The following is a 15,645-nucleotide window of genomic DNA, read 5'->3' as shown; positions in this document are numbered from 1 at the left end:
GATATCATATACTTGGATTTCTGGAAAGCTTTTGACACTGTTGCACATGGAAGACTAATGTACAAATTTGGAGCAGTGTGGTATTAAGGGTAAGTTGCTACAATGGATAAAAGGGTGGCTGAGTGGGTGGAGAGAGAGAGAGAGAGAGAGAGAGAGAGAGAGAGAGAGAGAGAGAGAGAGAGAGAGAGAGAGAGAGAGAGAGAATCAATGGACGCTGCTCTTCGTGGACTAATGTTATTAGTCCATCGAATCCCCCAGGATTCGGTGTTTTGGGCCCACTGTTGTTCTGTATATTTATCAATGATATTCATGAAGCTATATCAGGCTTAATGTCGAAGTCTGCAAATGATACAAATGTTGGCAGGGTTGTTAATGACAGTATGCTACTGCCACAGAAAATAGAAAAGTTGGGCAGATGGGCTGACAAGTGACAATTGAAGTGTAACATTGACAAATGCAAAGTACTGCATATGGGTAGAAGTAACCCCAGAGAATCGTACCAACTTGTTATTGTTATTTGGTTTTTTTTAGGAGCATTAGCAACTACGGCTATATTGCTTCGGGATGTGCGGTGGTCATTCCCTGACCTTTCTGCATCCTCCATATTTGGTGGTGACGGGCTCGAACCCCGGTCTAATCAAGAAGCGTGTGCTACACACTGCTGCTCCTTCCCACCTGGCTACGGAGGCGCCTTCGTACCAACTGTGTGGTAATACACTTAGGGCGGTAGAAAATGAAAAAGACCTGGGAGTAATTGTACAGTCAGATATGAAGTTTTCTGAGCAGGCTGCCAGAGCAGTTCATGGGTTATTGTCAATGATATACAGGAATTTTGCTAGTAGGGAAAAGAAGGTGATTATCCCTTTGAATAAGGCAATGGTCATGGCCACACCTTGAGTACTGTGTACAAGTGTAGAGGCCTCATTTTAGGAAGGATGTAGAGTTGCTAGAACGAGTACAGAGAAGGGCAACAAGATTGGTGAGAGGAACAAAGGGGTGCTCTTACCAAGAGAGGCTTAAGTCTACAAGTTGCAGCATCTGGAGACTAGGCACCTGCAAGGTGGTCTTGAATGGTTTGAGCAGGCTCAATGCTGATGGGATACTTCTGCTTGCATAGATTACAAACTTGAGGGGGCACAAATTCAAATTGAGGAAAGACATCTGTAGAATAGATGTGTGGAAATTTGCCTTTAGCCAGCGGATGATTAATTTCTGGAACAAACTTCCATGTGTAGTTGTGGAAGTTGATAGCTTAAATAAATTCAAGGAGGAACTGGACAAACTTTTAGAGGTAATGGATATGTGATATTTTTTTTTTGGCTGATGCTACATAAGCTCATATGCTTGCTTTCTTGCATCACATGCCTCCAGTACTATTATTATTATTATATTTATAAGTGCACTATCACTATTCTTCAGTTTCAGTATCATCTTTCTGTATTACTGCTCATGGCTGCTGATTTAAATCATTTGTTTTCCCTTATCACTATTTTATGGTAAGGGACATGCATCTGCTGGTATGATCTGAAATTAATCATTCTTAACTTACTATCTCAACAGTTTATACAATAATCAGTTTCTGCAAAACTGGGCAATGTACCATTAATATAATAACATCTTCTGCCATACTTGTTTTGTGGGAAACAATGTTCCAGCTTGCCAATGGCATACCAAAAGCCTCTTAGCTTTTGGTATGCCATTGCTGTTTTCGAATTAGCAACATGACGTAAGGAAGCAAAGCATATACAGCACCTCACCAGTCAAAACAAAAAAAAAAATAAATAAATAAACTCTGTGTTGACAGCATAAACCTCCATGAACTAAGTACCACACTGAAAGAAAAATGGCAAGTTGTTCTTGATGTGATGTATTAAGTATTGCTTGCAGTGATCTACTACACATTCCTTTAACAAATTTATTACTCAGGGTAACTCTGCACCAGATAAGGAATAGCTAATACTACAAATTTAATAGTATAGTATAATAATTACTTCAGGTATAAACTTCTGGTAACCCTACTGCTTACAAATAATGAATATAAAAAGAATATATATATATAAATATTACCGGCTTTATATGATGATCTCACTAGAGGACCACTGGCTGTGTATAAGAAACCCATCTTATTTCCTATCTCTTCCCAATATTTGAATTTTTCTGGGGTAACATACTCCACAACCTAGAGTGCAAGGGCAAAATATCACTCATAAAACTATTTAACTTATTTATGACTCTGACTAAAAAAAATAAATTTGACCAATAGATAATATAGACAAACCAGACTAAATCATTAGAAAGGATATGCTGATGGATTCACCTCATAGTTCAAGGGTACCCTTTGGTGATTGTTTCCTGATGAATTATTAAGTAATATCGTATTTATATGTGCCATTTCTCATTAATTGTTTTCAATTTGTGATTTTATAGTTTTTTCTTGTCATGGCCCTTTGCATATTTTGGATTAGTAAAGTACACATTAATTAAGCAGAAATATAATAACTTTGTTCTATTTTTTATGATGTCATATGATTTATTTTCATTAATAAATTACATTTTTCATTTGTTATTATGTCACTCCTTTCATCAAAGTGGGACCCAAATTTTAATTTATATATAGTATACAGATGACTAAGTCATGTGACTATATAGCAGTTTTACCTCATGAGCAGGTCAGCAGAAAGAAAGATTCCTGCTAAGAAATACCATAACAAAACTATACTTGTTTCTGAAAGTATAAGAAAAAACTGAGCCAATTCTGCTCAGATCAGGAAGGGAGGGAGAGATGTGCATCACCAAGCAACAGGAATGTTAGAGGAGGCATCACTCCTTAGACAGAGGGCCTAGACAGATCGGTCAAAAGTTTTAGCTCTACTAGATGGGGTCAGTCCCCCCCCCCAGACCTCTGCACAGGTGCAATAATCAAACCACGGGCATGTCACCCTCCTCTCCAAGGGTAATAAACCATCATATCATTGCACCTGTTTGGGACTGCATAAGTAATAGTTGTACAGGCTTAGCAACTGCTCTGCTTTTGCGTAGTCCAGTCATTAATGGGACTTGAAACCAGATCTCTCCAAACAAATGAAAAAATCACTATAAACTTGGGATGGAAAATCCTACTCTACCAGCTAAACTAGAATCCTAACTTAAGAGGACTTTAAGAATTCCTCTTGTACTGTATGCCCAACAGGAAAATAGAGCACTGAACCTTCCCATACCTGTCAGAATTTTTTTTTTATAAATTGTCAGCATTTTTTTATCCACTTCCCTCTCATTTCTAGGTTTGTTTTCATCAGACTTAGACAGTGGGTTATTTTATATACCAGTCTCACAGTAGTGATAAGCATAATGAAGAGTTCATAATCAAAATAATCAATTATAGCATTTCCATAATCAATTATCTTATGTTCATGCTCTCCATATATATACTGGAAACTGGGCTTCAAAATAACCCAAGCACTAACTTTATATTCTTCATTCACTCTCATATTGTGGAATTAAATTCACAACCATGATGACATGTCTGCATTATCAGGGTACCTGCCCGCCCACCGATGAGTGAATCAACAAGGTCCGAAATGCGTCTGGGTGGTGGTGTGCACTGAGAATAAATAACAGTAGTCTCTTCTACTAGAGAAGCGTTATTTATTCGAAGTATGCAATACCTGGTATCTTGTTGTGAAGGTAGCCACAATATGAGATATAATCAAATGATGCCATTACACTACTTATGTAATTAAATTTACAGGTAAACTATGGTGTATTTACACCAATATTATATAATTCTTCATTCACATACTGTTCACTTTCCTCCAATTAATTTTTTCCCACACTCCGAGCTTTTAGGTTATACAAGGGCAGGAGTGTATTTCTATCCTTATCCCTTACTTAATTTCTAATACTGTTAGCTAAACTGCTATACCATTTGCCTGTAACTACAACACACAATGTGTATACCAAATGAGTATATACCAGTAATACTACCTAGCTCTGTGTTTGTAGCAAGTTGCAAGGTTAGCCAGTAGATAGACCTAACCACAAAAGCCACATATATACAGAAAATTTCCTGAATAACGCACATACATATAAGGTAAGGGAGAGACTAGTTGAAAGGTATAAGACATGGCAAGACTAGAGTTTTAATTTTGAAATAATTGATTATTAATCATTTGATTATGCCCATCGACACTCCCAGTTGTTCTAAAGTGACATCAAGCTAGTCAACGGTTCGTGTATTCTAATTATACAGCTTGTGCTTAGTTATGAAGCTCACTAAAGTGATAACTCAAAAAAGAGAAAAAAATGTCACCCATTTTTTTGCATAAATTACAAGTATTAAACATCAAATGATGTCCCAAGGTATATGGATCCTCTTTTAAACAGGTATATACAACTGTACATATAAACAACATAATACTTATTTTAACATACTAACTCCTTCATGGATTATCCCAAGATATCTTGTTTTTAGTTTTAAAAGTTATTTGGAACTACACGAAATATCTCAGGATGCAATAATACCCGAAGCAAACAATACTACCCCCAAATTTAGGACTGAAATGTATCTTCTCGGTCATTTATCTGGCTAATTTTGCATTAGCCAGATAAATCCCGAGATTTCTCAGGATTTTCTTGTGCCTGGTAGCAGACGGCTGGCTTTCATTTTGCTTATATTGTACATCAATGTCACAACAGTAGCATGCATTCATGTGCCTCCAGTAAGAAAAATATAATTTGTCGTCCTAAATGCAGAATACTGAACCCACGAAAATAATTTGCAAAAATAATATCGAATATTAAATAGATTAAATAGGTTTAGGAGCGTTCGTTAGCTTCTTATTTTGAATTTAACCAACGATTTTTGGAAGTTACAACTCCCGGTGTTGGCGCCAATATTGTTGAACTAGCCGCCATAATGTAGTCGATAAGAAATAGCTTAACGTATATATATCTCGAACTGATAGCGAAGGTATAAAGTAAAACTAGATAGCATAATACGAAGTACTGTATTAGGAATCTGTTAGCTTATTATAGTATTATCAATTAATCAAAAATATTATTAATCTTATTAAATTTCATTGTTAATTAAATTGTATTTAAATGGAAATCATGACCCAGACTAAAGCTGCGAAGCAAAAATCACAGACTAGCGAGAGTGCTGTGGTTCGGGGGAGAAATGAAGGGGGCGATTCTCCAATGCATTAGTCTCAAAAAATGTGCGAAATGTGAAATGTTTGCCGACCTTTCAAAAACAGGACATGATCTAGCCAAGGAGGATGCCTTCGGGTGTGCCAGGTGTCTGGAGTGTCAAGAAATTAAGTGGCAACTCAGTGTTCTGATGGGCGTCTACGAGAGCTTCAGGTGTAGGATAAATGCCCTTGAAGAAATTAATATGAGGGGCCCATCAGGCTCTCAGCTGCCCAGCTCGATGACAGAGCTCACTCCTGGGCATCAAGCAACACAGAGGCAATTTCCAGGGCAGAATGCACTGGTCCCAAAGAAACTAGTTATTGTTGGTGACTATTGTCAGGGAGACGGGGAATATACTATGTAAGAAGGATAGGTGGAACAGGACCAGGGTATGTCTGCCAGGGGCAAAAGTTGATGACATTGTAGAGCAGATATCATCTTTTCAGGGCACAAAAGGTGATATTGTACACGTTGGAAGTAATGATATTAGGAGTAAGAGATCTGCAGATTTACTCAACAAAAACAGGTCAATGTTGAAAAAAAAGTCGCGAGTTAAGGTTGAATGTGAAAGTGTCTGCAATTCTGCCCAGACATGATAATAGGGAGTATATGATGAGAGCCTTGAAAATCAATTCGGCCCTGGAGAGATTGTGCAAGGCTCAAGGGGTAGAATTTTTTTCAGCCTGGTCTGCGCTTGTTGACAGGAGAGACTGTATCTACAGGGATGGGATACACTTAAATAGAAAGAGTGCAAGAATATTTGCTGATGCTATCGAGGCAGTGTTAGGTGGGTCGGAAAACTGCTAGCGTGGGGTGTTACACAGACTAAAAGGTTAACAGTGACCACAGGCAGAGGCAAAAGTGATTCTTGTACTGCTTCTATTAGAATGGGCAGCAGCCTGGAAAGCAAGGTAATGAGGATTTCCAGGACTGCTGGGAGTCATAGTGGAATAAGTAAATACATGGGCTATGTAGGAGCAGGAACAGGTGCATGTATACTTGCATGTACACCAATGCTAGGAGTATAGTTAATAAATTTGATGAGCTTGAAGTGCTAGTCAAGACATCAAAGGCAGATATTGTTGGGATATCGGAGATGTGGTGTCACACAGACATAAGCAGTTCAGAATTAGCATTTGGGGAGTACAATGTATACAGAAAGGATAGACAGGACAGGAAGGGAGGAGGGGTTATGCTGTTAGTTAAGAAACACACAAAACCTAAGGAAGTGCTTCCAATTGATGCTAGTGGACAATGCAGTGTTGAGTCTGTTTGGTGTGAATTAAGCACTGGGAAAGGAAAAACAAGAGTAGATGTGTTTTATAGGCCTAATGAATCTGATGAGTATGATGAACAATTGTGCAGAGAAATAGAGTGGGCCAGTAAATCAGAATGTCTTATAATGGGAGATTTTTGGAGAAATTGTGGGTTGGTCACTCACACACTAGCAACACTTTTGTGGATTTATTGGTACAGCAACATGTTCTAGAGGAAACCAGAGGGAGTAATACTCTTGATCTGATTATTAGTAGTGATTCTTCATGCATTAAGAATCTGCAGATAAAGGAACCACTTGGCAACAGTGATCACAATGTATTGATGTGGGAATTATTTAATGATGTAACTACCATCAATGCTAAAGGAAGGGCTTTTGTTTTGCAAAGGTGACTACAGAGGTCTCAGACAGTTTTTAAATTCTGTACAGTGGGATCAACTGATGATGTTACCAACAGTGAATTCTAAATGGGAACCTCCAGGGACTTAATTCTGAAGGCTACTAGGCTTTTCAATCCAACTAAGAAATACTCTTCAAGGTTTAGGCCTAAATGGGTGTCAGATGAATTAATGAGGCTAGTGGCAGAAAAAAAGAATGTATGGGATGCACATAAAGTATCAATCAGGTGACACAGAAGCCTGTGGCAGGTATAAACTAGTCTATAATCAAGTCACAAAGGAGGTTAGGCAGGCAAAGGCAGATGAGAAATCTTTGACAAAGGATGCAAAGAAAAACAGCAAGGAGTTCTTTACTTATGTAAACTCTAGAAGGAAGGAGATGAATCAGATTGGACCACTTAACATAGATGGGGTGAATATTGATGATCATGCTCAGGTAGCTGATAAACTGAATGAGTATTTTGCATCTACATTCACACATGAGGAGTTATTCAATGAGGGGAGTAACAGAAGTTTATCAAATGCTAACAGGGAGCTAAGTGATTTTGTAATAACTGAGAGCAAAGTGGAGGAGAAATTGTTGAAGTTAAACATTAAGGAAGGCACCTGGGGTGGATGGGATCTATCCAGTTATATTAAAGGAGGCAGCAAAGGAAGTAAGCAAACCCATAATTATGAGAGCGTCCTTGGACTCAGGAGAGGTCCCCATGGACTGGAGATGTGCAAATGTATAACCAATTCAGAAAGAGGTTCAAAAGGTGACACAAGTAACTATAGACCTGTTAGTTTAACTTGTATTCCGGGGGAAATGATGGAATCACTGGTTAAAGAAACATTGTGGGATCATCTAGACAAGACTGCAGTAATAGTTAAGACACAGCATGGGTTCGTCAAAGGGAGATCTTGTCTGACCAATTTGATTAGTTACTATGATGTGGTCACAAAGGAACTGAATGCCAAAAATAATTTTGATATCATATACTTGGATTTCAGGAAAGCTTTTGATACTTTTGCACGTGGAAGACTGCTGTACAAATTGGAGAGGTATGGCATCAAGGGTAAGCTGCTACAATGGATAAAGGGATGGTTGAGTGGGAGAAAACAGAGAGTGGTAATCAATGGACACTGCTCTTTGTGGACAAATGTTATTAGTGAAGTTCCCCAGGGTTCGGTGTTGGGCCCATTGTTGTTTTGCATATTTATTAATGATATTGATGAAGGCATATCAGGTTTAATGTTGAAGTTTGCAGATGACACAAAGGTTGGCAGGGTTGTTAACGACAGTAATGACAGTATGCTACTCCAACTGGATCTAGATAAGTTGGGAAAATGGGCTGAGAAGTGGCAACTGGAGTTTAACATTGACAAATGCAAAGTACTGCATATGCGTAGCAATAACCGAAGAGAAATGTACCAACTGGGTGGTACTAAACTCAGGGAAGTGGAAAGTGAAAAAGACCTGGGGGTAATTGTGCAGCCAAATATGACGTTTGCTGACAGTGCAGACGGGCTGCCAGGGCAGGTCATGGAGTCTTGTCAATGATATATAGGAATTTTGCTAACAGTGACAGGGAGGTGATAATCCCATTATACAAGGCAATGGTCAGGCCACACCTAGAGTACTGTGTACAGGTCTGGAGGCCTCATTTTAGGAAGAATGTAGAGTTGCTAGAATGAGTACAAAGAAAGGCAACAAGATTGGTGAGGGGAACAAAGGGATGCTCTTACCAAGAAAGGCTTAAGTTCTGCAAACTGCAGTGCCTGGAGAGTAGGCACCTGTGAGGTTATCTGATTGAGGTGTATAAGGCCTTGAATGGGTTGAGCAAGCTGAATGCTGATGAGATTCTTCGTCTTGCTCAGACTAAGAACCTGAGAGGGCACAGTTTCAAATTGAGGAAAGATAGTTGTAGAATAGATTTGGCAAAGGATGTAAAGAAAAACAGCAAGGAAAGTATATCAGGATTAGTGTCGAAGTTTGCAGATGATACAAAGGTTGGCAGGGTTGTTAATGACAGTGCAGAAATTTGCCTTTAGCCAGCGGGTAGTTGATTGGTGGAACAGGCTTCCATCTTTTGTTGTGGAAGCTAATAGCCTAAATAAATTTAAGGCTGAGCTGGACAGGCATTTGGAATGAACAGAGGGTGAAATCGGATTTTTTTTTTGGCTGATGCTGCATAAGCTTGCTTTCTTAAATCGTATGCCCCTACTAATGCTAATGCTGTCATTGTGTTAAGCAATAGAACAAAGCATGAACATTAAATATTGTTTCAAGATGGAGGAAAGGTGTGACTCAGATGTGCAAATTGGTAAAACAAAGGAATGGCAATGATGCAGTGATCTCACCCGAGTGCTTTACACTAGTTTTTGCATGATTTTGGGATAGTCATTTGGATATGAAAAATGATGAGTGATGTGAACATTCAACAACACTGACCCCAGAAATGGTCGAAAGGTTTGCTGACTGATTACTGAATGACTCTTTCAATGAAGGGGAAAAACAACTTCACATTAGTAGTATTAGTATTGGCAAATGATGTAAGAAAGCAAGCTTATAAAGCATCAGCCAAAAAAAAAAAAAAAAAACTTCCCATTTCACCATTAACAGAGAAATGTGCAATTCTAACAAAAGATGCTGGATTAGTTAACAAAAACTGCTCATCAATGAGCTCATTCAATCCATTGTTGTTGATTCCTCCTTGCCTGATTCAATTATAACATAAAACACAAATAAAGAGACTAGAACAGCAATAACAATAAAATATGTTTCAACCAAAAGATTTTGATCACTCTTCAGTAACAAGGGAATCATTTGTAAGGAATTTGTTCACTAACTAAGAGAGTAAATAACAAATACAATGCATAAGTTTTGGATCATTTGGTTAAAAGGATTCACCAAGTAAACATTCAGTTTTGAGAAAAAAGGGTGCTACTTCATGTTGCACAACACAGCACCAACAAAACAACAACAATGCTAGGCCACATTCTGTGCTAATTATCAAGGAGTTTCTAGCAAAATGTGAGACTGTAGAGCTAATTTTTCATTCTCAGCCCACATCCTGCTTATCAAGGTCAAATCCAGATTGAAATTACATTAAAAGACAGGAAACAAGGGAACTATTGGCACTCAGTTCAAATGTAGTTTAAAATGTTTCCAATAGCTATACAAGAAACCACACAAGTCTGTAGCTGCCATGGTGATTACTTTCAAAAATATTAAAGTTTTTTTCTCCCTCTAAATCTGACTTTCTTTAAATTTATCTAGTACCCCTAACTTACTTATGCATTCACATAACTTCATGGAACTTTACTTATGCATTCACGGAACTGGATGTAAAAAATAATTTTGATATCACATATTTGGATTTCAGGAAAGCTTTTGACACTGTTGCGCATGGAAGACTATTGTGCAGATTGGAGTAGAATGGTATTAAGGGTAAGTTGCTACAATGGATAAAAGGATGGTTAAGTGGGAGAAGACAGAGGGTGGTAATCAATGGGTGCTGCTCTTCGTGGACTAATGTTATTAGTGGAGTCCCACAGGGTTCAGTGTTGGGTCCACTGTTGTTCAGTATATTTATCAATGATATTGATGAAGGTATATCAGGTTTAGTGTTGAAGTTTGCAGATGATACAAAGGTTGGCAGGGTTGTTAATGACAGTAATGGCAGTGTGCTACTGCAACAGGATCTAGATAATTTGGGCAGATGGGCTAAGAAGTGGCAACTGAAGTTTAACCTTGACAAATGCAAAGTACTGCATATGGGTAGAAGTAACCCGAGAGAAAAGCACCAACTGTGTGGTACTACACTTAAGGTGGTAGAAAATGAAAAACACCTTGGAGTAATTGTGCAGTCAGATATGAAGTTTTCTGAGCAATGCAGACAGGCTGCCAGGGCAGGTCATGGGGTTTTGTCAATGATATACAGGAATTTTGCTAGCAGGGAAAAGGAGGTGATTGTCCCTCTGTATAAGGCAATGGTCAGGCCACGCCTTGAGTACTGCGTACAGGTCTGGAAGCCTCATTTTAGGAAGGATGTAGATCTGCTTGAGCGTGTACAGAGAAGGGCAACAAGATTGGTGAGGGGAATGAAGGGATCCTCTTACCAAGAGAGGCTGAAGTTCTGCAAATTGCAGTGGCTGGAGACTAGGCACTGTGCGGTGATTTGATTGAGGTGTATAAGGCTGTGAATAGGTTCAGCACACTGAATTCTGATGGATCCTTCCATTTGTTCAGATTACGAACCTAAGGGGGCATAAATCCAAATTAAGAAAGGACAGATGTAGAATAGATGTGTGGAAATTTGCCTTTAGCCAGCGGGTAGTTAATTGCTGGAACAAACTTATATCTGTCGTTGTGGAAGTTGATAGGTTGAATAAATTTAAGGAGGAACTGAACAGGCATTTGGAGGGAATGGTGCGATTTTTTTTTTTTTTTTTGGCTGATGCTGCATAAGCTCATACAGTTGCTTTCTTGCATCACATGCCACTACTACTACTACTACTACTTGTCAAATCTTGTTTATGCTGTTCTTTGCTTGCCAATATGAGCAGAGCATAACAACTGAATGATAGCTTTCAGCCTACATATATAATTTTAGATGGTCCTTATTTGAACATAATGCAAATTTCACTGAAATCTGTAAGAAAGGTAAACTTTTTGTAAAACTATAAAAGGTCCATAGCTTCTGGAAATCTCCCAGTAAAACTGAAAGGATGACAGATATGAACCTGTCTTAATGAGTTATTATTTAAGAAATTTAGAGACACTGTTTCATGTTCACTTACCTTCAGATGTCTTTTAGTAGGCTGCATATACTGGCCAAGGGTTAAGCAATCTACTTTTGCCTTTCTTAAATCTGTAAATACAAAAAAAAAAAAAAAATGTTTCTGCACTTTTCAAGTTGAGAGATAAAATTACTCTGTTATCACAGTTACTGAATGAAAGGTATACAAACAATTTTAATGGATCACGTATATGACCCAAAAAACAATAAATAAAAATGTAAGCAACAAATTCAAAAATCATAACATAACAGAAATTTTAATCAGTCAAACTAAAATTTTTATAAAGTAGCTCTGCACTAATCTGCTAATGTGAAGTATTTGAATGTGAGTACTTTAATGAACTGAAAACACCTAGAATCAATCTGCATGTTTAATAGATTGACAGTCCAAAGTTCAATTCAAATGATCCTATACTGTAATTTATGCAAACTGATGGCCCATTCAATAGTGATCCTGGTATTCTGCAACCTTTTTTAAGGGTTACAGCACACTCAGTTTAATAAAAGCACTTGAATGCACACCACACAACATCAAGAGTATGGAGGGATGACATAAATGGCAGACATAAAGAAAGACAAAAAGACATAGAAGACAAAGTAGTCTGAAAGAAAAAAATAGTAGTTTTGCAAAGGTTCAGTTGAATTCAGTCAGAGTTTTAACAAATATATATTTGTTTGTTTGTTTGTTTGTTTTTTTAAAATTTGTCTGGCAAAGCTTAAATGGCTCAATAGCTAGTGCCATAAATAACTTACTACATAAAACAAATCAAACATCGTAGCAAGTCTTACAAATATAAGTACAGAAAATACTGTAAATATGGTATCAAATTAGATTTCCATTTGATAGACTAAAATAATGATAGTCCAAGCAGAAATAATGAAAAGAAAATCTAAAATAGCAATTATTCCTAAAAAACTTGGTGTCTAAGCAAAATATTATCATTGAAAATAATAAAAAATAAATGCAACATTAAAAAAGTTAGGTAGATAATTGTAGCTGAGTGGTCAGGAGCACAAATGCTCTAACACACGCTCTTTGAGTGGAGTGGGGTTCAAGCTCGTGACTGCTAAATATGAATAACAATTGTATTAATTGATTTATTGTAAACTCCACTGACCTGGTGGTCGTGCCAGAATATAAACAAGAACATTTTTTTTTTTTTTTTTTTTTTTTACCAAAAAACACAAAACATGATAAATAATATAAGAATATTAATATTCAGTATAAAATTAATTTGTTTTTTTAAAAGATTTATGTAAATGCATCCATTAAGAATATACCTACTTAATGGGATATTTCAGCCCACGTGCTTTAACAGAGTTCATTTATTCTTGGATTGAGTTTGGACAGAGACAGTCTTAATGTTGAAGTGATGTCCAAACAATTTCATAGCTTGCTTTTTGTTTTGGTACAACACAGCAAAAAACTGCAGAAAAACCACTTTCACACAGATATGTCATTGGAAATAAGACTTGCAGTGCCTTTTAAATTAGCTTTAATCTAAAAATTTAAGAGAATAGTACCTCTTAAAAATTTTTAATGTGCAGTCTGAGTAAAGATCAACTAGTAACTGCTCTTCTTCTGGGAATGAATTATTCTCCTGATTATCATTAAATGGATCTAATACCCACAAAAAAAACTACATTTGGATCTTTCTTGAAGGAAATTAGTTATAAAAATTTATCACTAAGTATATTCAAGTGATTGGCAGTGACTATTGAAGTTCTACAAAATTAAATTCAGCATCTCTGTTAATTCAAAAAGTAACTGCCTTTGGCACTGTTAATTTATAACTTTTAATTATAATTTTTTTTAAATCCAAATATTTTACTATATATGTGAAAAACATTTTTTTACGTGGTAATTGTGGAGATAAATTTAACTCATTGAAATTCTGAAAAATATCTGAAAGAGAGCAGAGTTTGAAGTACCAGTTAATATCCTTGTAGTATTTAGCAAGATCTGAATTTTTGTATGACAGAAAAAAAAACAAAACATTCCTATAGAAAAATTCCTTGTCACTGAAGGGATTCAAACCCAGGCCTTTTCTACTTAGCGTGAGGAGAATAGCGCCATCCGTTACGGCTTGACAAGATGATCAGATAATGAATACATTATTCTTAAAAGTTCATGTTTTGGTAGCTCTGAAAATTGAATATTGGTTTGTTTATAAGTTGCATCATCAAACAAAATCACACTACAAATGTTTTTGAATAATAAAGGGAAAAAAAATCCAAAAAGGAAAAGAATATTTTCACAGCTGTTCCACATTAATGATTTATTAGATTTTAAAAAGCAAATACAAAGAGAAATATATTCCACACATTTTGTTGTTCATTGGAAGAAAGGAAGCAGTCACAGTTTCAAAATGTCCCATTTAATGTTCATCTTTCCTGATTTTTAAATGAATTCTGTGAGAGAGTGAGAGAGATTTTGAAAATGAAAGCAGAATTTGAATTTGGCACTTAGTACAGAAGGGTTCTGTTATTCCCTTTTGGCACTTTCTCAAATGGTATACAAATGTTTCCTACTATCATGCGTAATTTTTTATTTATTCTTGGCATATTATTCCCTTTAGATTCCCTTACACGAGAAGCATTTAACAACGACCAGTATCTGATTGGGCTCTGACTTGCATAATTAGATGCCCTTTCTTAATGATTTCTAGGTGAAGAGGTTTGCAGAATATTTAATATGAATGGAATACAAAACAATGCAGGTTAAAAATAAATTGATTTAAATGCAATAAATGAAACAAGAAATAACTAAAGTAAATGAAATGCAGTTACAAGCTTACTTCTTAAGAAGTAAAAATAAAATAATTACTTCTTAAACTGTTTGTCCAGGCTCTTCCTGACCATGGAACCTGGTGTAATTGCTCTAAGGATTCCAGTATATCCACCTTGATGATAACAATCGACAGTTTGGCTACATGGTCACAATGCTATGTAGTGTAGCTCTTAAGGCATTTGTTCTCTGTTGTTTATTCTTCAATTTTAGACAATTAGATATTTTTAGTGTATTTAAATAGCCTTTATGGAAAGGACTGGATTCAAATCAATGATATAAGGACGTCTATAGACTTTTTTCCATACTGTCACTGAATTAGCTGGTCTTTACCAAAGGAGAACGAACAATTTACTTTTTTTGTGTGTTTTTAAAATGTATATTACAGATTTCAGAATGGAACAACAGAATCATGTCTGATTGATATGAGACCAGTGGTCATATTTTCACATTTTCTAAAAAATGAAGTGTATGTATTTTACTTGAAAAGCACAAACTTGGGCAAATGCCAATTTCTTATAGCAAAACACATTCATACTGAGGCACTGTTTACTAAGAAACTAATTTGTAGTACACTACTAAACAATCAGCAAGGAATGGCTGGGCTTCAGAATCAAAGCTTTTCATGTGCATATACACTATTAATATCAGCAATGGCAGGTTGTTGCCTTTGGTTTTGCAACCTTAAGGGGAATGCTGTAAAAAGCACGCCCTTATGTAGGTCACAAAAACAAACTCTACTTTCATCAAAGTTGACTGAGCAACATTGTGTTATAAAATGTCACAATGAAATTTTTAAAAGAGAGAGAGTAGAAATAATGGTTTTAATGCATATTTTACTATAATATACCACTGTGCTTGATGTGAAAGATGGCTGTAGAAAGGTCAACTTATATGACGAATTTTCAAGGCAAAAAATAAAAGCTGACTTATATTGTGATATATGGTAATACTATAGTTCTAACAATTGGAGTTTTCATTTTTATTTTTTAAACACTTTTGGAGTACCTTCCTTATGTTTGTGGGGCACTGGTTGAGAAACACTGCCCTATATTATTTCACCACTTAAGAAAATCAGAAAGAGAAACTATGCATTGAGACAAACAGTTGTAACCACTAATTACAATCCTTTTTGCCTCCTGTCACCCAGTAATCCACCTAAAGAACATATCTATGATCCCAATGTCTCAGCTTAAATTAAAATACCTC

The 15,645-nt window shown here is 36.5% G+C and overlaps 1 protein-coding gene across 1 annotated transcript in view; it reads right to left on the bottom strand.

Moving 5' to 3' along the window:
- Positions 1-15,645, bottom strand: part of Las (lipoyl synthase, mitochondrial) — a 144,989-nt gene that overhangs the window by 15,386 nt on the left and 113,958 nt on the right. Inside the window, exons 9-10 of the mRNA XM_090381046.1 lie at positions 11,650-11,720; positions 2,068-2,179 (exon numbers count right to left, since the gene is read on the bottom strand). Coding sequence (XP_090237172.1) covers positions 2,068-2,179; positions 11,650-11,720 — 183 coding nt within the window. The remainder of the gene's footprint in view (positions 1-2,067; positions 2,180-11,649; positions 11,721-15,645) is intronic.

Source organism: Mastigoproctus giganteus, chromosome 9 (genome assembly GCF_048544385.1).
Source record: "Mastigoproctus giganteus isolate SK-2022 chromosome 9, ASM4854438v1, whole genome shotgun sequence".
In the NCBI taxonomy this organism is placed as follows: Eukaryota; Metazoa; Arthropoda; class Arachnida; order Uropygi; family Thelyphonidae; genus Mastigoproctus; species Mastigoproctus giganteus.
The sequence above is the reverse complement of the archived record's forward strand: the minus strand, read 5'-3'. Positions and strand labels throughout refer to the sequence as shown.